The sequence below is a fragment of the Protopterus annectens genome, chromosome 3.part1 (assembly GCF_019279795.1).
Source record: "Protopterus annectens isolate FY-2018-M chromosome 3.part1, PAN1.0, whole genome shotgun sequence".
NCBI lineage: Eukaryota > Metazoa > Chordata > Ceratodontiformes > Protopteridae > Protopterus > Protopterus annectens.
Genome location: NC_056732.1, coordinates 1,392,399,640 through 1,392,422,410, shown reverse-complemented (window position 1 = coordinate 1,392,422,410; position 22,771 = coordinate 1,392,399,640). Strand labels below are relative to the sequence as shown.

The following is a 22,771-nucleotide window of genomic DNA, read 5'->3' as shown; positions in this document are numbered from 1 at the left end:
ATCTGAAAAAGGAGAAATAGGGTTCAGTGCACCAGATTCATGAAAGAAATGAACTAGTAGAAATGTCAACTAACACTAAAGAATATCAGTATGAGTTGCCTTTCGTAGGATGACAGTTATACACACAGACCAGCGCCTAATTGGGTCAGAGAGGAATTTGTGCCTTCTCCCTGACAATAGACTGACTCTGAGAAACTCCAGAGCTCTCATGCCTTTTAGTAATTCAGATAAACTTTAAAAATGCACAGTAGCAGGATGACACTTTGCAGAGAGCAATGGAAAATTTAGCTAGTTATAGAGAAAGAAGCTGAACAAAATGCAGCTCATTTCTGCACATACCATAAATTGGACATAAATTGGACAATGAGCCAGTAATAAGTAAGGACAGCGTAAGTAAGGACAATGAGCCAGTAATATCCCAACTGTTAGCTCCAACCTTTTCAGAAGGCTACTGATGAGGTTAGCACATAGTCATGTACTAAGAAGATATATAAGAATATTTAAGACTAAAGCACATATCCCAGCTAGGTTTTCCTGGCCAGAAATGATGAAAGAATTTGAAAGAACCTGTGCTGGATGCCCTGAATGCTAGAAGACAGCCTTTCACCCAACTTTTAAAAATCCTTTGATTCCAATGCCCATCACTGAGAAGCTGTTTGAATGTACTGCTATATATATTGTGGGACACTTGGTAAAATCCAGCAGAGGGTTTCAGTACTATTTTGAACCATGTAACCAAGTCCCCTGAGGTTATTTCCCTGTGTAAGGCTATGGTAAAAACAATAGCTACTGAGTTAGTGCTACTATTTTCCACAGAAGGGACACCTAAGGAAACACTCGCTGAACAATGTATTCCATGTATATCCAAAATAGTGCACCAACTGTGCTAGTGTTGTAAGGCCAAGCAATTAAAAATTATAGCTTATCATCTCTCATCTCTAGACAGACAGAGTAGAGCAGTGTTTTAACCAGACATTACTATCTAGCTTATCTATCTTTCACAGCACCCCACCCTGCTGCCCATCTCTCCCTACACATACAGATCCATCAGTACCCTCCTCCCATTACAGCCTCCTCACATCATCCAGTTCACTTTTTTCTTAATTTTGGCACATTTTTCCCTTATTTTTTAGCTTTCGCCTTCATGCCTTACATACAGCCTAACTGGGCCAGACTGCATTGCAATAAGGGTGGAGAAAATAACAAGTCAGAGATCTGGGATCCACTAGCCCTCCAGAAGCCATGTTTTTTTTTTAGATGTTCTAATGTGCAGTTTAGAGCTTTTCACCCCACTGATTCAGTGATGTCCTGAGTAAAAATCAGAGCTATGGAAAAAAATTCAGTCATAATTCTTCAACTTTCCTTTTTCCTGCATCCTTTCAACACACCCTAACTGAAGCAGACTGTGCTAAAGCAGCAGTGAAATAAATAAATAATTAAAGTAAGCCATGTTTTTGTAGCTGTTCCAAAATGCATTTTAGATTTTTTTTCCCAGGCCTTTTGATTCAAGGATGCCCTGTACAAAATGACTAGGGGCAAATTTTCACCTTCTCTTTATTTCTTTAGAATTAGATTGGGATGAAGATACAAATGGCTATAATCATATATTTCAAGTAACTACTGCCAAACATAAATTGAGCATGCCTCCTCACTGCTGCCCTTAAAGGATAGCACCTTCTATGTCCTATGCTGATATCAGACTGGGACAAATTTGAAAGAACAGAGAGAACAGTAAAATATTTCATTCTGCTGCTGTCAGAAGTATATAATAGCATGTCTCCTTACTCCCAAAAGAGCAACTGTACTTGCATCTGGTATTTAATTATCCGGAAAGTAAAAAAAAGGCAATCATAGTAATTTATTTTAACTTGTTTTTCCCAAATGACTCACTACCACTACATAAGCTATATTGACCTCTTGTGTACACCTCCTTGGTTTTGTCAGGAAAGTTAGAGAAGTAATAACCACACTGTCCACAACCTCTACACAAGTTATAACAACATTCTTTGTACACCTACAAAATCTGAACTGTAAGGAAAATGACTGCAGTAATGACCACACTGCCCTCAGCCCCTTTCCACAGCTACAACAACACTCTGGACACATCTGTAATCTGAGCTTGTTTTAGATTTGATGAGGTTCAAGGCAAAATCCACTTATACAGCCTGGGGGTTGAGATCACTGGGCTGCCAAAAGATCCAAGGGTCTGGGTGTTCTGTGATGCATTGTATGCCTTAGTTCTGAAAGATAATGACTTGTAAACAGTATGTGTGTCAACAGATAAAAATAGCTGATACTTTTTTTTTTTTTACATACATACATACATACATACACACTGACCCTAATACTGAAAGCCATTTCTGTTGCACAAGATATACTAATTTTTCACAGAAGCACCATATACTGGCAGTGGCCCTGACAAGTCAGGTCTATCACAAGATGCATACCTACATGCAGATTCATTTGGATCTTGAAGAAAAGCAGGGCAAATATGGTATATAAACACACAGAGACAGGGAAGTCATGCAGACTTTATACACACAAAAAAAAAAATACAGCCAAGATCTAAAACAAGGCTATACACTGTGAGATGCCAATGCTATTCATTGCACCACTGTACCAATAATCAGTTATAGTCACACATATTCTGCTTCTTCCAGACCACCAAAGATAGCAATTTATCTTGTGCTATCCTGACAGTAGTGATGAAAAGTGAGACAAATTATGGCAAATTTGTTGCATTTAAATATGATGGAGCTGAGCAGGGAAAAGACCATCAACACTGAAATTAATGAATAAATGTGAGATTATAAAACATCAGTCACATTTTTAAAATATGGCTTTGCAAGAAAAAGTGGCTAAGAAAGACTGGACTTTTGTTGACTTTGTTAAATCTGTGGGTGGACTGTAAAGCATATACCCCACTTTATGCCATTAACGTTTAGAAAGACACCAACAGGATAAAAAAGTAACTGTAAGTAAAACAATTTTGACCTTAATAGTATTTGTATCTCTTTCTTTTTGCCTGTACTCTGAGCTCAATCCCTGCAGTCCAAATGTCATCTTGGCCTCTTCCCATTCTATTACCTTTCACTCTCTACCTTGGTTCCTTTGCCAGTTTTCACCAGTAAATTCCAGCCCCTTTTGACTAGTATATGTACCCCTCATTGCAGTCATCCCTTTTCACAAAATCTCCTTTCTACAGTCTCATGTTGGCTTAGTTACTAGAATCCTTTGTTATTTTATGAATATAAAATAGTACAGTATACTCTCAGTTAACTGGCACCCATAGGGATTGGTAGATGCCGGATAACTGTAGTTTCTGGTTGCTTGAGAGTTACTATTAAAAATAGGTCTGATTAGTACTGTGCCCTATACTATTTGTTTGGTTTGACTTGTTCTCAGGTTAGTGAAAAAGGGAATTTATTCCTATCTTCCTTTTTAAAACTCTAAAACTCTAAAAACATAAAGTATGTTTCTGTGGGGGAAAACAGAAAGTGCAACACATGAAAATTGTACTGTATTTCTTTGATTTTTTTTTTCTTTTTGCTGGTTACTTGATAGTGCTGGTTACTTGAGTTCCAGTTAACTGGAGTTTAGTGTATTTTTTTTTAATTTCTCCAAGTCTTTTGGGTTTCTAATACCATGGTGGGAATGGACCCAGTCAAGGTGTGATTAAAGTTCATGAAATTAGTATGGTTTCAATCTTTGATGTTAACCAGAATGATTTCTCCTGCAATTTTGTATGGAGTTACATGTATCGGTAACATATCTAGGTATGATTGTATTTTTTATGAGACCTGTTGCTCCTACTACTACTGGAAATGTCTGGGTATCCTTCTTCCACATTGCCCTCATTTCTGCCTGCAAATCCTAGTATTCTGCTGATATATATATATATATATATATATATATATATATATATATATATATATATATATATATATATATATATATATATATATTTTAATTTCTCCAAATCTTTTGGGTTTCTAATACCATGACAGGAATGGATCTCTTTCCTAAGTCAAAGTATGATTAAAGTTCATGAAATTAGTATTGTTTCAATCTTTGATGTCAGCCAGAAGTGCTCTTTGCAGCAACTGTAGTGTGCCCAGTAATGACTCCTACTGCAGTTCGTACAGGGTTACGTGTATTGGTAACATATCTAAATACAAATGTACATTCTTTTTTATAAGACCCGTTGCTCCTACTACTATTGGAACTGTCTGGGTACCTTTCTTCCACACTGCTGTCATTTCAGCCTGCAAATCTTGATATTTTATGACTTTGTGTCTCTCTGTACACAAGACACTGTAGTCACTGGGTGTAGCGATTTCAGTGATCAATGCTACTTTTGTTTTCTTTTCATGGACCACTCTATCTGGTTTTCTCACATCTATCTTTTGAACTGTTGAAAACTGGTGATGCTATGTGATGTTGACTTTATCAATATCTATGATGCTTTGTCTCTCATGTTTCCAGTGCTTTTCAGCCATTTCAGTACCATAATGTTTGCACAATCCCCAGTGCAGCAGTCTTGCCACATTATTATATCTTTCAGTATACAATCCTTCTGCCATTACTATGTCACAACCAGCAACAAGGCGTGTGACTGTTTCCAATTCTGTTTTACAAAACCTATATTTGTCTGTTTCTCCCACATGTTCAATTGACTTTGTAAACAAATGTGTACGTAGCCCACTATCTTAGGATGCCAATATTTACCTTTCATCTTTTGGTTTGTATTCTCCTCTCCTTAACCATTCCTACATTCGTCCCTGATCAACATCAGGTTCTTCCATACTTGCAACTATACTTATACATTTTCCACGTTTCTTGCCTTCTCATCTGATCCTTTACCTTATATTATTCTTTCTTTTGTTTTTTGCTACATTCAGGTGCTACCTAATTTTTATCTACTTCTGGTTTGATTTCCATTCCTGCTTGATGCCAATAAGCTTCTGCTAGACTAAGCAGGGAAGTCATCTTAGATTTATTCTCCTCATGTATCAAAAAATTCACTACTTTTGGGGCTTGTGAGGTCAGCAAAGTATGTGTGCAGTCCCATGATTGCAGAGCTATACATATAATCAATTTCAAGGAAGCCCATGCCTCCTTCAGAGTGGGGAATATATAATCTTGGTATGCTCTGATTTTTATAAATCCTTCGGTGAGCTTGAAGCATCCTTCTTGTATTCCTGTCTAATCTAGCCAATACATTTTGGGCCAGTCAATCACTCCAAAACTGTAAGTTAGGATAGAAAGAGCAAAGTGGTTTGTAGCTTGAATTTTGTTATTAGATGTAAATGCTGTTTTCAGAATTAATTTAAGTCTTCAAAAATATTCTTTACTAAGTTTTGATCACATTTGTTCATGTTTTATTGTTGATCATTCATCTATTCCAAAACATTTATACACTCCCTCTTATAGGTTCATAGGTATGTACTAGGCTATGGGCCCAAGGGCCTAAGTAAACCTAGCCAACAAGGTTCCCTGGCTTATGCCACCCAAGAAAGTTAATTTCCTGTGCCCCTGTCGAGCAGAGCCACAGAAGTGAACACCGGGGTGTATTTTCTATTTCCCATCCACTCATCAAGATTCTTCTTGAAGAGTGCTAATGAGGAACTTTGCTTGACATAGATGGGTAGCTTGTTCCAGAATATAGGAAGTCTCTGGGACTGGAATCTATCCCTCCAGCATGTCCTGTTTATTGTGGTGACAAGGTTTAGGTCCCTAGCGTGTCTAGCTCTGAGGGATTGGGATTTCTTTAAGTGTAGCATGTTCAACAGCTCTGGGTTTAACATAGCTTTATATGTTAGGCAGAGATCTCGGAGTAGGCGATATGCTACAGAGTAAAGCTTTAGTTTTTTTGAGACGGACAGTGTAGGGCATCTGTTTGAGGCTAGTAATCCACTTTGTGAGGTACTTCTGTGGCCTTTCCAGCTGCTGCAGTGTCTTGTGAGGTACATTCCAAAAGGGGTGTTGTACTCTATAATGAGTCTAATGAGTGCCGAGTAGAGGGGAACTATGACTTTTTTCCTGAATGAGAGCACTTTTGTGATGAGGTGTGCTACATAGAAGGATTTCCTGACCTCTGTGGCAATGTGATTATCAAAGGAGAGACTACTGTCCACCTGGGTCCCAAGGTCACTTATCACACATTCAGCATTAAGTAGACTGCCATTTATGTGGTAGTTCATGGGTACAGAGTTTTTACTAAAGGGGATGACAATGCACTTTTTGGCACTGAGCTTGAGGCCATGCCTTTGACACTAGGCATCTTTCTCAGTTAGACCCTTCTGTAGGATGTCCACATCATTTGGGGACTCAACTATGGCTCCTAGTTTGCACTCATCTGCAAACTTCATTAGCCAGAGGCCTTCTGTGTTAGTCTGTACTTCAGAGAAGCAGATACCAAACAGGAGAGGTCCAGGACTGAACCCTGTGGTACTCCACTTGTCACTGGTTTGAAGTCAGATTTGGAGTCTGCAACTTTTACAGTGTGGGTTCTATCAGTGAGCCAAATGGCAACCCATCTTGTGATATAGGGATTTATACCTAGTTTAGTGAGTTTAGCTGTAATTCCAGAACGGGGGATGGTGTTGAAAGCCTTGGCAAGGTCAAGATAGGCTGTGTGAATCACCTTACCCTCATCTACGACTTTGGTGACTGCCTCAAAGAAGTTGATCGGGTTCAGAAGGCATGATCTGCCTTTCACAAACCTGAACTGGGTGGGGTCCAGAATTTAGAGGCTACCAATGTCTTTGTTTATGAGTTCCATGATGATATGTTCCATGGCCTTGCAGACCAGGCTTGTCAGGCTAATAGGGCGATAGTTCCCAGGATCAGTGGTGACTTCCCCTTTGTGGAGTGGGATAACTGTTGCTGTGTGCCACTCAGTGGGCACAAAGCCTGATGTGAGACTATGATTGAACATGGTGTTTAGGTGGAGAGCCAGTTCATTCTAAAGTTCGTGTAAAACACAGCCTGGGATGTTGTCCGGTCCCATGGATGCTGTGTTTTTGGTTTTAGAGAGTGCAGCTTTTACCTGCATAGATGTGATTACAGGGACTCTGCATTCTTCCTGTATAGATTTGGGCCCTTTAGGGGGTGAGAAGGGGGTAAAGTTAGCACTGAACCTATCTGCCAGGTTGTTGGCAATATCATTTGGTTCTGTAATTTTCATGCCATTGTGCTGTAACTCAGAGCAGATCTGGGTGTTGCCATTGAGATTCTTGACATAGCTATAGAATGATTTGTGGTTGCCCTAAGAATAAGTGGCGATTTTGTTTTCATAGCTAGCTATGGAGGATCTTATAAGGGATCTCAGCTTCTTACTGAGGCTGATCAGAGAGCTCCTCCACTCATGGGATTTTACTCTCTTTTGAAACAGTTTCTTCCTTCTGTTGTAGAGTTTGTTTATGGCAGGAGACCTCCAGATTGGCTTCCTTTTTTGGAGGATAGCATCTTGGTCCTGTTTGGGATAGCACAATCCATGCACTTGTGAAAGTGCTTATAGAGTGCATTTGTGTAGGATTCAGCCATCATAACTGTATTGTCCTTCTGCATGGGTGTCATGAAGTTCACCACTTCTGTCTTAAGAAGCATGAAGTTGGCTTTGGAGAAATTTTTTATCATGGTTTCCTTAATGGTGGGTGGGGACAGGATGCGGATATCTAAGGTGATTAGCTTATGGTTGGATCTGACCAACGAGGAGTTGATTTCAGGTGTGGAACACCGGTCACTCATGTTGGTAATGACTAGGTCTAGGATATTGTTGCCCCTAGTGGGGGTGTGGATAAATTGATCCAGGGCATTGGAATTTATGAATTCCAGAAAGCGTTGAGCTAAGGAGTTGGTACATGAGTAGTTTTCCCAGTTAATGGTGGGGTCGTTGAAATCGCCCATTATTTGGGTGTTTGGTTGAACCCTAATATTTTACACTAAATCAAGAAAAGAGGAGTGGGAATCCTGGGGCATGGTGGGGGATCTGTAGCAAGCTACAATTTGGATTGCAGTTTTGCCCAGTGTTTGTTGTACTTGGATAACCTTGGATGCATTATGCTGAGCAACTAGCCTGGAGATGTGGATATCCTTAATGAATATGGACACACCTCCACCTTTGGTGTTCTGGTCCAGGTTAGATGGCCGAAAAGTGTGGTATGAGTTATAGCCTAGTAATGCAGGTTTGCTATCTAAAGCCTTGAACCAGGTCACAGTCACTGCACAGATGTCGATGTTCTCCATTTTAAGGAGTGCCTCGAGTGAGTGCATTTTGAGATTTAGACTTCTAGCATTGAGTAGCATTACCCTCAGTTTTTGCTTGCCTGTTCCTATTACAGTGGTGAATTTGTCATTTGAATCTTGCCTAAAAAAGGCACTATAGGGGTGGCACGAGCCTTAGCCAGTATCCAGAATCCCAGGGGTGACAGGTGCAGGCCATCTCTGGCAAACCATTGTGGTTTGTTGACCATGTCATCCCAGGCAGACAGATGCTGGATCCCCTTAGAATGACACCAGAAGCTTAGCCAATTGTTGAAGTCAATCATTTTGTCCTTGTACTGTGGTATCATTATGGGCAATGGCAGGATGCTACTCAGGGCTAGGGTCATACCTGCCTGGGCTACAAGATCAGAGAGCTCTTACATGTCTCTTTTCATGTAGCCCAGGGAGGTACGTCTCAGGTCATTCACACCAACATTGACAATGACACAGTCATATTTGTACTTGTTGTGGAGTGACCTGAGTGCGTGGGTTATGTGGTGGATCCAGGCACCAGACAGGCAGCTAACAGTAACCTTTTCCTTGTTTAGCCTGCTTAAGTTCTTTTATATCACATTATTGTCCCAAACTGATGTTTTCTTGGTGCTGCAGCTTTCCTGCTTTAAAGGTTGCTTTTGCACACTTATCAAAACCAAATGACAATATTCTGTATGGCTGCTATTATTTCCCTTAAGGATCTGCATCCAAAATTCTACTCTCCTTATTTCTTGAATTTCCCCATTTCATCATTATCCCTTTATACTTTGCATTATAGCTTTCTACTTGTGTTATGTCTATGAGCCTTAACTATGTAGTCAACGAATATGCATCTGAAAAAAAAAAAAAAACGGGTAGTAATTGATGAACATAAATACATAAAAAAAACTAAGAGGCTTTTAATTTTAGTAAGCTGCTTATGGAAACTGATTCATTCAAGTGAGGACTGGCCATAGATAGCATTGTTTTTATTTGCCATCTGAGTTCCTTGAACTCCAAAAAATCATCAGATGCCACCCCCCATTGTTTAACCTCAACATGATCTAAAATGACAAACTTAAATGAATGAGTCCAATTTTCCTTAATATGCTTGAATAAAGCATTATCATTTTCTTGAATTATAGAAATAGAAATAAAAATGACACAACAGCCACAAGGCTAATAAACTAAGAAAAAACACTGGAAAATAAAATAATCAAGTTACCTAGGCAGTAAAGCTGTATCAAAGAGTTTAATACAGCACCAACTGACTGAGCACTTTCACCACTAAATTCAAATGGCTTCTTCAGAGTCAAACCAATTAAGCTAAATTGTAGTTATATACTCAAGGTAATAATCAATCATTCAATTAATTACATCAGAAACAAAGAATAGACCTAAGCTTAGCTACATTTCTTTTGCTATTGACAAAGTTTCAAACATTAAAAAACACTATAATGTGTATAGTGTTGGTTAAAAAACATTTTAAATGCTATAAATGCATAACGAATAAGAACAGAAATATTAGTGATAACAGACAGCAGTAAAATTGTAAAAAAGGAAAGAAAAAACATTTTAAAATTATAAACAACTCATATTTCTGTAGCCCTCTGTTTCAAAAAGTGTCCAAAAAACCACCACGGGACTCGCAAATACTGTTGTGTCTTTCGGCTTTTCCTGGTTAGGGGTCACCACAGCGGAACTCCGGTCCGCTAATGATTGGCAGTAGATTTTTAGGTGCCGAGTTGCCAGCTCTGACGCACATCCTTCAACGAAGATACGCCCATTCACGCATGTCTCCACACACAAGACACTTTAGCTGGGAATCGAACAGGACAACGTCTTACTGTGAGGCGACAATGCTACCGCAGCACCACCAATGACACAACACCCACAAGGCTAATAAACTAAGAAAAAACACTGGAAAATAAAAAAAATTGAGCCACCACAATGCCCTATATATTCATACCTTGGAATGTCTAAACTTCAAAAGATTTGTATTTTTTATTATTGGCAGGGTTTGTGGTGATGTTTGGGGGGTGATGTTAAACTTGAGTTGGAAATTAGGGAGGCTAAGTGGTAGTTTACACTGAATGCCTGCTGCAAACCTGGGTTGAATGACTGTTTCAATAGCCCCCTTTTTGAAACAGAGGGCTACAGAAATATGAGTTGTTTATAATTTAATTTTTTTTTACAATTTTACTGCTGTCTATCACTAATATTTTTGTTCTTATTCTTCATGCATTTATAGCATTTACAGTGTTTTTAACTAACACTATATACATTATAGTGTCTTTAATGTTTGAAAATTTCTCAATAGCAAAAGAAATGTAGCTAAGCTTAGGGCTATTCTTTGTTTTTGATGCAATTAATTGAATGATTGATTATTACCTTGAGTATATTAACTACAATTTAGCTTAATTGGTTTGACTCTGAAGAAGCCATTTGAATTTTATGGCGAAGGCGGTCAGTCTGTTGGTGCTGTATTAAACTGTTTCCTACAATTTTACTGCCTTGGTGGCTCAATTTTTTTTTATTTTCCAGTGTTTTTTCTTAGAAATAGAAGTACATCACTACTGTCACTTCTAAATGATTTTGAAGGCTAGTGTAATCTACTCCACAAGAGGGAGCCACTTAGGCAGTGACTCCATTACAGAACCATTTGAATGAGTGAGAAAGAAAGGCAGTGATAATCTGAGCAGCTAAGGAACAGTTCCCTGGCAAGTAGCCACTAATCTGTCAGCAACAGATGGATGGTGACATAAACTACAATAATGACCAGATGCAATGTGTAAACACTTAAGGTCAAACACAGTATATGGTGTGTTATTTACAGAGGAAATTGTGATTTTCTTTTCCACAAACATTAATACATACTGTACATTTAACATCTGCTAATGATGAAAACAACACTGCTCTAATAAAACTAAACTTGCATTGAATGTTTGTTTAACTTCATAGTCTGCTTCAGCAGAAGCAATCTGAACTGGCAAATCTACCACCCCACTGTAGACCTACCCTCAACATATAGAACGTCCTTTCGTTCTGTTTTATAATTTAGCTGTTTTTCTAAAGTTTGATGTTTTAACATTTCCAGTTTTCTCCTTACAGTTATGGCCCTTGAAGCTCAACATTTCCACCTACAAGGATTTCTTAAGTTTTCATTCCTTCAGGAAACTAGTCCATTCACTATTCGGCATTGTGCTGTTTGGAGAATTCCACTTCATTGTTTTGCAGTCTGCTGTTCTTGGAAGAGTTGCATCCAAATCCATCTATTTACTACACTACAGTGTGCTGTTCCTGGAGCACTATACCTTAGTCTATTTATTTACTACACTATAGTGTCCTCTTCCTGGAGCATTATACCTCACTCTATTTACTACACTGCAGTGTACACTCCCTGGAATATTACACTTGAATCATTATTACACTGAAATATGCTGTTCCTGAAGCACTGCACTTAAATCCAAATGTTAAATATATCATAACTTTAATAAGTGAAAATCATTTGGCATTTGAATATTCCATATGCATTTTCTCCAGAACAGTACCTCCTTACTATGCATCAGTCTTTAGTGTCTTTAGTGACATCAATATCTGTGCAGTGACTGAGAACTGGTTCAAGGCTCCAGAGAGCACCCCTGCACTACCAGGCTATAACTCATACCACACTTTTCGGCCATGTAACTTGGAACGGAACACCAAAGGCGGAGGAGTGTACATATTCATTAAGGATATCCACACCTCCAGGCTGGTTGCTCAGCATAATGCATCCAAGGTTATCCAAGTGCAACTAACTCTGGGCAAAACTGCAATCCAAATTGTAGCTTGCTACAGATCCCCCACCATGCCCCAGGATTCCCAGTCGTCTTTTCTTGATGTACTGGAAAATATTAGGGTTCAACCAAACACCCTAATAATGGGTAATTTCAACTACCCCACCATTAACTGGGAAAACTACTCATGTACCAACTCCTTCACACAATGCTTTCTGGAATTCATAAACTCCAATGCCCTGGATCAACTTATCCACACCCCCACCAGGGGCAACAATATTCTAGACATAGTCATTACCAAAATTAGTGACCGGTGTTCCACACCTGAAGTCAACTCCTCATTGGTCCGATCCGACCATAAGCTAATCGCCCTTGAAATCCATATCCCGCCCTCACCCCCCATTAAGGAAACCATGGTAAAAAATTTTTCCAAGTCCAACTTCATGCTTCTTAAGACAGAAGTGTTGAACTTCATGACACCCATGAAGATGGGCAATACAGTTACGACTGCTGAATCCTACACAAATGCACTCTATAAGCACTTATACGAGTGCATGGATCATACTATCCTAAACAGAACCAAGATGTTATCCTCCAAAAAAGGGATGCCAATCTGGTGGTCCCCTGCCATAAACAAAGTGTACAACAGAAGGAAGAAATTGTTGCAAAAGAGAGTAAAATACCATGAATGGAGGAGCTCCCTGGTCAGCCTCAGTAAGAAGCTGAAATCCCTTATAAAATCCTCCAAAGCTAGCTATGAAAACAAAATCGCCACTGATTCTAAGGACAACCACAAAGCATTCTATAGCTATGTCAAGAATCTCAATGGCACCACCCAGATCTGCTCTGAGTTACAGCACAATGGCACGAAAATTACCGAACCAACTGATATTGCCAACATCCTAGCAGATAGGTTAAGTGCTAACTTTACCCCCCCCACCCCCACCCCCTAAAGGGCCCATATCTATACAGGAAGAATGCAGAGTCCCTGTAGTCACAACTACGAAGGTAAAAGCTGCACTCTCTAAAGCCAAAAACACAGAATCCATGGGACTGGACAACATCCTAGGCTGCATTTTACATGAACTTCAGAACGAACTGGCTCCCCACCTAAGCACCATGCTCAATCATAGCCTCACATCAGGCTTTGTGCCCACTGAATGGCATACAGCAACAGTTATCCCACTCCACAAAGAGGGAGCCACCACTGATCCTGGGAACTATCGCCCTATTAGCCTGACGAACCTGGTCTGCAAGGCCATGGAACATATCATCATGGAACTCATAAACAAAGACATTGGTAACCTCCAAACTCTGGATCCCACCCAGTTCGGGCTTGTGAAAGGCAGATCATGCCTTCTGAACCTGATCGACTTCTTTGAGGCAGTCATTAAGTCGTGGATGAGGGTAAGGTGGTTCACACAGCCTATCTTGACCTCGCCAAGGCTTTCAACACCATCCCCCATTCTAGAATTATAGCTAAACTCACTAAACTAGGTATAAATCCCTATGTCACAAGATGGGTTGCCAACTGGCTCACTGACAGAACCCACACTGTAAGAGTTGCACACTCCAAATCTGACCTCAAGCCAGTGACAAGTGGAGTACCACAGGGTTCAGTCCTGGGACCTCTCCTGTTTGGTTTCTACTTCTCTGAAGCACAGGCTAACCCAGAAGGCCTCTGGCTAACGAAGTTTGCAGATGACCGCAAACTAGGAGCCATAGTCAAGTCCCCAAATGATGTGGAAATCCTACAAAAGGGCCTTGCTGAGACAGATGCCTAGTGTCAGAGCCATGGCCTTAAGCTCAATGCCAAAAAGTGCATTGTCATCCCCTTTGGTAAAAACTCTGTACCCATGAACTACTACATAGACAGCAGTCTACTTAACACCGAATGTGTGATAAGAGACCTTGGGACCCAGGTGGACAGTAGTCTGTCCTTTGATATTCACATCGCCACAGTAGTCAGGAAGTCCTTCTATGTGCCACACCTCATCATAAAAGGGTTCTCATCCAGGAAAAAAGAGGTCATTGTTCCCCTCTACTCGACACTCATTAGACCCATTATAGAGTACAACGCCCCTTCTGGAATGTACCTCACAAGACATCTGCAGCAGCTGGAAAGGCCACAGAAGTACCTCACAAAGAGGATTACTGGCCTCAAACAGATGCCCTACACTGACAGTCTTAAAAAACTCAAGCTTTACTCCGTAGCATATCGCCTACTCTGAGGTGATCTCTGCCTAACATATAAAGCTATGTCAAACCCAGAGCTGTTGGAGATGCTACACCTAAAGAAATCCCAATCCCTCCGAGCTACATACTTTAGGGACCTAAACCTTGTCACTACAATAAACAGGACATGCTGGAGGGATAGATTCCTGTCCCAGAGACTTCCCATACTCTGGAACAGGCTACCCATCTATGTCAAGCAAAGTTCTTCATTAGCACTCTTCAAGAAAAATCTTGAGTGGATGGGAAATAGGAAATACACCCTGGGGATCACTTCTGTGTTTCTGCTCGACAGTGGCACAGGAAAATAACTTTCTTGGGTGGCATAAGCCAGGGATTCTTGTTGGCTAGGCTTACGTAGGCCCTCGGGCTGATAGCCTAGTACCTACCTATGAACCTATGAACTGTAGGTGTTCCTTCTACTGTAATTTATCCAGAGTTTGAATGTGTTTTTAAGACTATCTGCTTTTTAAAAAGTGAACAGCTCCTTGTCATTTATAGTATTACTACAGGGCAGGTGAGCATACATGCAGGTTAGTTTTTCTGGCTGTAGTAACTTACTTTGGCCACCAGGAGGAAGCACAATGTTAGCAGTTTACCATATTCCTTATTGTTTTAACTAATAGTACCAATAGCTTTTAGTTTAATCTTATTTTAACTCTCAGTAGTTCCAGTATATGTAGGTTTTATGTTGCCAGCCACATTCTAGTGTGTTATTTAACCTCTAATACGTCTTCTGTACCCTTTGTCTCCTGTTTTTAAATTTATATCTGCAACATTTCCATCTCTAGCTTGCTCTCTTCTTACCTCTTCAGCTCTGATTTTCACAGTTACCTCCTTTCTGATTGTTATTTTCAGTGTTGTTTCACACTACTGACTTGGCCCTGTCAGTACTGGTTCCAACCAGCTAGGCCACTGTGACATCCATCTCCACTCTCTCTCCAACGCCTCCCCCAACCCCATCCCAGAACCTTTAACTTTCCTCTTCCTTCCTCTGGTGCCATCTTTACCTCTCTGAAACACTCAAATCCTTTCCCTATACCACTGCTAGAATGTCCCTTACCCCCTTGCATACTTTCCTCTGAACTTAACTTCCACTACACTGATTGTTTTTTGTTTGTTTTGTTTTGTTCATTGACCTTGATTCTTCCTTCCCTTGGCTTAATCCGCTCTGTTCGCCCTGCGGGCTCACTCCGCTCCCCTACCCTGCCCCCAAATCTCACCCACCCCCAGTACCTCTACACTTATACTTAGATAGCCACCCCCACCACTTCCACTATCCAATCCAAACTACTCATTATACCCCCAAAATCCCCTCCCACAGTTCACCCATTAAAGTAAGCCTACCCTTCAGAGTTTACTGCCAAACACTACTTATCCTGAAACTACCAAACAATTAACCTAAACCATAATTTCTTAATCAAATAAACTAACTTCCCAACATAACTCACCCCTTACTACCATCCTAAAACCAACATCATGACCCTCAGGACTCTATCCCTACTTACTCAAATAATACTTCTAATTACCTTAACTTACCTAAACTATATCACCCAACCTACTCATGCAAACCCTCCCCCCATTTCACACCACTATCCCATCCTCTGCAAAGTACACATTTACTGTTACCCTTATATTTCCCAGTCTCTAGCCCCTTAACACTAGCATGCACTTTCCCTACAGACTCCTACCTAACTCTAAAAACACTGTTCTCAACTACACTAGTCTAATGTCCACAAAACTCTCTACCTGTATACTACACCCCAAACAAGCCAAATACCTCAACCATCATCTTATCTCTATCCTTCTCTCTGGGGACATTCACCCAAACCCAGGCCCCTCTTCCATACTGAATCCAGCCCCCCCAACCCCACCCCCAAAGCAACAGGCAACCCCCTCCACTTCTCAGCTCTAAATCCTCAGAGCCTATGCAATAAAATTCCAAACCTTCATGCCTGGCTTCCACATAACCAGCCCAATATTCTCTCCATCTCAGAAACCTGGCTTAAGTCCCACACAAAAGATTCCGAACTAACTCCTCCCAACTACCATGTGTTAAGGAATGACAGAACACAAAAAGGGGGGGTGTAGCACTCCTTTACTCAGCATCCCTCTTAGTCACCCCCTATACCAAAACATTTCCCAAATTTGGCCAGGCAGAAATTATACCAGCCCTACTCCATCTAAACAAGCATAAACCCATATTTGTTCTCTCCCTATATATTCCCCCTGGAGGCAATATGTCATCCCTTGAAGATATTCTCTCCTGGGTCTCCATCAGCATTACTCACAAAACCATAATCCTGGGGGACGTGAACATAAACTGGGCCACAATCCAATCTCCCCTTAATTCACTCAATATTAACTTATATAACTTTACGCAACTAATCTATTCCACTACCAGACCTTCCAAGAGCTCCATTACTGGAAGTACTAGATTGGATTCTAGTCTCCCATCCTCACTATATCTTTGATAGTGGTATTCTCCCAGACCCACTAGCTGACCACTTCCCCACTTTTGCCCGCCATCTCCTCTCTTCCATACAACTAACTCACATCTATAGTTCCACTCACTGCCTAAAAAGCTTCAATTTTAAAACTTTCTCAAATGCACTAAAAAGCACAGACTGGAACCCATTACAGACTATTCACCTAGATAATGTTCTCCCCTACTTTAACTCTACTTTCACAAACCTGCTCAACTCCTTTGCCCCTCTAAAAAACAAACTGTACAAAAAGTAACCCTGTACCCTGGTTAACCAAAAACACCTTAGCTACTATGTGACTCCATGACAAAGCCTGGACACGTTACCATAAAAATAAAACCTCTATCACCCTTAATGAATATAAAACACTATGAAGTAAAGTCAAAAAAATATTGCCCAGACTGCAAAGCCTATTTCTCCACTCTCCAAACTAGCCACAACACTAATCCCAAACTATTTTTGAAAGGAATCTCATCTCTCCTCAACCTCAGAAAAAAAGAAACCCCCCTGCCCTAACCCAGATGCCTCTGACATGGACTTAGCCACCCAATTTAACTCTTTCTTCATAGAGTCCATAAGCAAGCTAGCATCATCATTCCACCAACACCTCTGCAACTCCTCCTCAGCCTGCACCCATCCCTTCCTCCCCTAGCATCCCTTGCCCCAAACCTCCACCCTTCTCTATCAGTCTCATCTCTATATCCACCATAAAAAAACTTCTCCTAAAATTAAAACCTGGTTCCAATGACCCTTATGAAATACCCTCCTACTTCCTAAAAGTAGCCGCAGAAGCCATTGCTCTCCCTATCAGCATACTTATTAATTGGTCTATCTCAGAAAGCCAGGTCCCCCAGCTCTGGATGAAAGCCTTTATTATTCTTCTACATAAAGGAGGCAATAATAATGACATGCCAAACTTCTGCTTTGTTGCTATCTTATCCCCTATTTCTAAGCTTCTTGAAAAATGTACACACCAACAACTCTTACCCTATCTCATCAACAACTAGTTTCTTACCCCCACACAGCATGGATTTAGTCCTGGTCATAGCACCTCCACTGCCCTCTTCTCCTTCCTTGAAACAATTACTAAAGCCTGCTATTCCAGCCATTTTGTGTCCACCCTTCTCCTCGACCACTCCAAGGTGTTTCACACAATATTTCCCACAACCTGCTTCTTAATAAACTCTCCAAACTAAACCTATTCCCTTCCTGCACCAAGTGGTTCTCCAGCTACCTCACAACCAGACAACAAGCAGTCAAATGGAATAAAGCCACTTCACCCTTCCTTAATACTCTCACAGGTGTCCCCCAAGGATCCATTTTAGGCCCCCTACTATTCAATAAATTCACTAACGACTTCTACCAAGCCATTCCAAACTCCAGCCTCATTCAATATGCCAATGAGTCTACCATTATCTGCTCCTCCCCTTCTATCCCCACTCTAAATAAGCTTACTCAAAGCACCCTCTCCTCTACTGAGCAGTGGATGCTAGACAACCATCTGGCTCTTAATGCAACCAAAACTAAATTTGTGTTATTCACTGCCTCCAAAACCTCCTCCCTAGATAAACACTCATTCATAATCACCAGCAAAAACAATACTCCCCTAGAAATAGTCTCTGACACTAAACTACTAGGAGTACTCATAGATGATCAACTAAAATTCGACAACCATTTACGAGTAAATATCAAAAAAACCGACAACAAACTTGGTATGCTATACTGCCATAATCATTATATTTCTCCTTCCACCAGGCTCATACTAGCCAATACTTATCTCATCCCATCCCTCCTATATGGTCTATCTTCACCAATCTGCAATCCTCCCTCAAAACAAACTTCTCCTCTTGCTATAACAACATATCAAAATTTTTGGCAGGTCACATAGCCATTTCTCACCATTGTAATTCACTTCATCAATTAAACTGGCCAGCTACCTAACCTCCTCACTTATACCAAACTCATCCAAGCAGACAAACTCATTTACAACCCCTCTCTTTGTCCCTCCCTAGCCACTACCTTTGAAATGCATGAACCAGAATGACTTCTAAGATCTAATTTCCAAAAACTAATTAAATTTCACAAACCCACACATCCAGCTAGGAATCACCTAATGTCCTTCTCTCTTGCATGCCTTTGGAATTCTCTACCATGTCCTATCCTCATCACCAGCAGTCTCTCCTCATTTAAAACCTTGCTGCACTCACAATGGAAAAGCTCCTGTTCCCATCCTACCTAATCCTTCTCATACCACTTCCTACTCTCCTAGAACTAAATATGCCATCACTGCCTCCTATAGTTCCACAGCTCTACTGAACTATTTGACCAACTACTTAACAGTTACCCTATGCTGCTACTTTTTTTTCCACAAAAGGGTTTTATATTGCTGTTTAATGACCTACACTAATGTATTCTATCATTGTTAACCTTTTCTTTGAATGGAAGTGCACTTCACTTTCAGTGAAGTGCACTGGTAACTGCATTTAGTAGGGATATTTCTAAAATTAAGTGGATAATGCAAAAAAATGGAATATCTTTTGTGAGAATATTAGTATATTAAATGTACTGGGAAGTGAGCCCTCCATTATTTATAGAAGGGGGATGAACATAAAGAACATGGTGGAAAGAAAAGTCACCATAAAGGTCATTCATCCAAGAATGACTAAGTGTGGGCGATGTAGTATGTGTAGATATGTTTTGGAGTGTGACAGCATAATAATTAAAGGGAAGGCTATCAAAGTTCAAGGGAGGTATAACTGTGACACTATGGGGGTGATTTATGGGGCTTGATGCCTAAACTGTGAAGGTTTTTTATTTAGGAAAAAATGAACGAAGATTGTGTAACCAGATTTATGAGCATACTTATGACATAAAGAAGAAAAAGACAACTAATGCTCTTTTTAGACACTTGGAGAACTTCCTTGAACGCACTTTTAAATTTAGTGTGTTAGACAAGGTAGAGAGGAATCCGAGGGGAGGTCCTCGGTCAGTATATTTGGAGAGACAGGAGATAATATGGCAATTGCAACTTGAAGCGTATAGGCACCCAGGACTTAATGAAGCAGTTAGCATAGCCCCCATGTTAAAGTTAAAAGCTTTTGAAAGATTAAAAAAAAATTTTACCTTATGAGTAGAATACATGTATTTAGATATGAATGTATTTTTAAAGTATTTAAACAACCTATATAGGCTATTTTAATTTTTTTAGGTTTATGGTGTTGATCTTTGCATTATTTATTATTGCTTGCAATTTTTAAACAAACTGTTTAAGCATATACATAGTATGTGGACACGTTTTTAAATTTTTCATCTGGGGCTAGTGATCACATGACTTGCCTCTCTTTGATATTTAAGAAGCACTCTGTGTTTAGAACTATGTCTAAAGAAGTTTTTAAAGTTTAAAAACAAAAGTGCTTACATCGTATTAAATGTGGTTTGAATATTAAGTTCAGCTGTGTTGTCCTTGCGACTCGCTTTTGCTTTTTGTCTTTATATTCAGTTTTTATTTTGTGATTTTTGAGTTTGTAATCTTCACAAATGTCATGGTTTACTGCTGCAGTGATCCTCCCTAACAAAGGTAATACAATTATGTATAAGATAGCTACCCTAACTCTAGATCTTTGAGAAGAGGTCACTGTATCACTGTAGCTACCCTGCATCCATTCCCTTAAAGAAACTATGCTTAAGATTGATGATGCAGTTACTAAACTGTTTTATAATTAGTATTGGAGAACTAATTTACGTTACGGACAGATGATAATGCTCTGTAACGAATCCATGTTTCTGTGATGACCAAATAAATGTTAAAAAATAGAAAAGGATCCTAATAGCTTTGACTGTACAAAACTGTTTCAGGCATCAGCAAAGCTACCTTAAAACACTGGCACAAGATCAGTGCTAGTCCTCACAGGGAATAAAACCTCAGCTGATGAAAACTTTTATCCTTGAAAAAGAGAATGAAAGATGTGTAAACCTAAATGTTATAATTAACTGTTACAGTAACTTATCTGCAAAGATGTACTGTTATGGTAAATACCTTGCATTCAACTGCACTGAATGTCATCATTCAAATCGGCAATGTAGGTAACTGTCATGCTGCATGACACAGTGAAATCTTTTATATTTTTCAATCCTTCATCAATATTTCAGATTCATAGACATTTTACATCACTGTACCTTGTAAATATTACTACTAATTATTCATTTTAACAATATAAATTAGCCCATTTAGTATTCGTATAATGGTATTTTATAGAAATGATGAAAATAAATTTGTGTTACTGTCATTTAAATGCTTTACATACCTTTTGTGAAAATGCAATAATGTTAAACAGAAATCCATTTGCAAGATAGGCTTTACTCAAGAGAGCTTCAGCTAGGTGATTCTTAACACTCTGAAGATAAGGGTACATGTCGTCAGATATGTCAATCACGAAAGTAACATTTGAATCCCTGAAATCGCCAAACAGCGTTGGAAATCTCTGAGGCAGTACTGCAGGACAGATCACTGGCATCTTATGCTTTGCGTTCTTGTTCAAGGTAAGATTGCATAGATTAGCTGCATATTAGTACAACAAGAAAACAAATAAAATAAATATGATATACCAACTAGGATTTGACATGTTAATCATTTCCTAAATATCTGTAAAAGAAGAGCTCACCAGTCCAAAACCATTATGTATTACTGCAACCACTCTTTGGCTGTGGGCATTTTAAAATTTTACAAGAAACCACAAAACCCAGTCCTGGCCAACAATCCAGACAAAGTTTGTTTACTGGTATACTAAACAGTAATGTCAAATAATTAAACAAATTTCTAATTTTAAATACTTAAAATGGCAAAAGAATTAATGCAATAAATAAATATATTTTGCTTACAGTGATCTTTGAAGACTATGTCTGAAACACCATGGGTTAAAGAATTTTGGAATTTCTCACTGCAAAATATGTACTGGTATTTGTAGTGTTTCACTTCAATTGTGTCATTCTAAAGTACATTCATGAGAGCTACTAGCATCATGTGAACTTTAAAGAAAGAGTTCTTGAAGAAAAGACTCTAAAAATTCATTCATATTGCTGTTCTATTTACATTTATTTTCCAAAAAGTCTGAAATCACAGCTTCACATCTGTCAACACCTTCATATGAATCAATATAAACCATGCAATCTCCTGCAACTAATTCATGATTTGAGACACTTGAAGTGCAAATTATTTAATCTTTGGGTGATTTCCAGGTCACCACCCCAGAAACCAAGACACACAGATGACAAAAGTATTCAAAACTCTTATGACACATAGAAGCCAAATTCAGTTAAAGGCTTTGGTGCCCAAAATAGGACCAATAAAATTCCCAAGCAACTAAGCCTATTGTCTTTTACTTATCTTTGGGAATGGAAAAAGATGTGATATTCATTGTTGTAACTCCTCTCTCAAAAATCTACTATTGTGGTTAGTACCTTACAGAACTGCAATGTCTTACTGCAAGAAGATGTTTTGCAGTAGATACTGCTGTAAGAAAAGAGCACAAAGTACAGTTTAAGAGCCCCTCGTGGAATGGAAAGTGACTGAATTTAGAAAACAGGTCCTGGGAAAAAAGTCCTATCCAGTTTTAATGAGAACCAATTCAGTTTGAGAAGTTTAACAAGACCATCAACTGAGATACATAATGCTCAATTCAGAGATATTCAGTACAAGAGATAGTCTTCAACTTGGTATTTGAAATTGCTGCTGCTATAAAAATGGCCCTTAACTGATTAAGCTAAGAGCAATTTCTATTCATCAGAAAAAGAGAACAGCGTAGTTAGTTACTTGAAGTATATCTGATGAATCACTGGTACATCTTTCATGATCCCAAAGAAAGCAATGATCATTTGTTGTGACTAATGTAATTTCTTAGTTTTGTTGAGGTACTAACAGTGTTGTCTACTGGCATCCATTGTATATACCAACTCTTCTCTGTATTGGATCTTTGAGATGAAAAAGTAGATAGCAAGATGAGTTCAAAGTCACTGAAAGTATTACCTTAGGCATAAACA

General features: G+C 39.4%; 1 protein-coding gene across 1 annotated transcript in view; it reads right to left on the bottom strand.

Moving 5' to 3' along the window:
* Positions 1-21,289, bottom strand: part of LOC122798476 — an 820,137-nt gene extending 798,848 nt beyond the window's left edge. Inside the window, exon 1 of the mRNA XM_044067429.1 lies at positions 21,040-21,289. Within this exon, the coding sequence (XP_043923364.1) occupies positions 21,040-21,249 (210 nt within the window). The 5' untranslated portion in view covers positions 21,250-21,289. The remainder of the gene's footprint in view (positions 1-21,039) is intronic.
* Between the last annotated feature and the right edge of the window lie 1,482 nt (positions 21,290-22,771).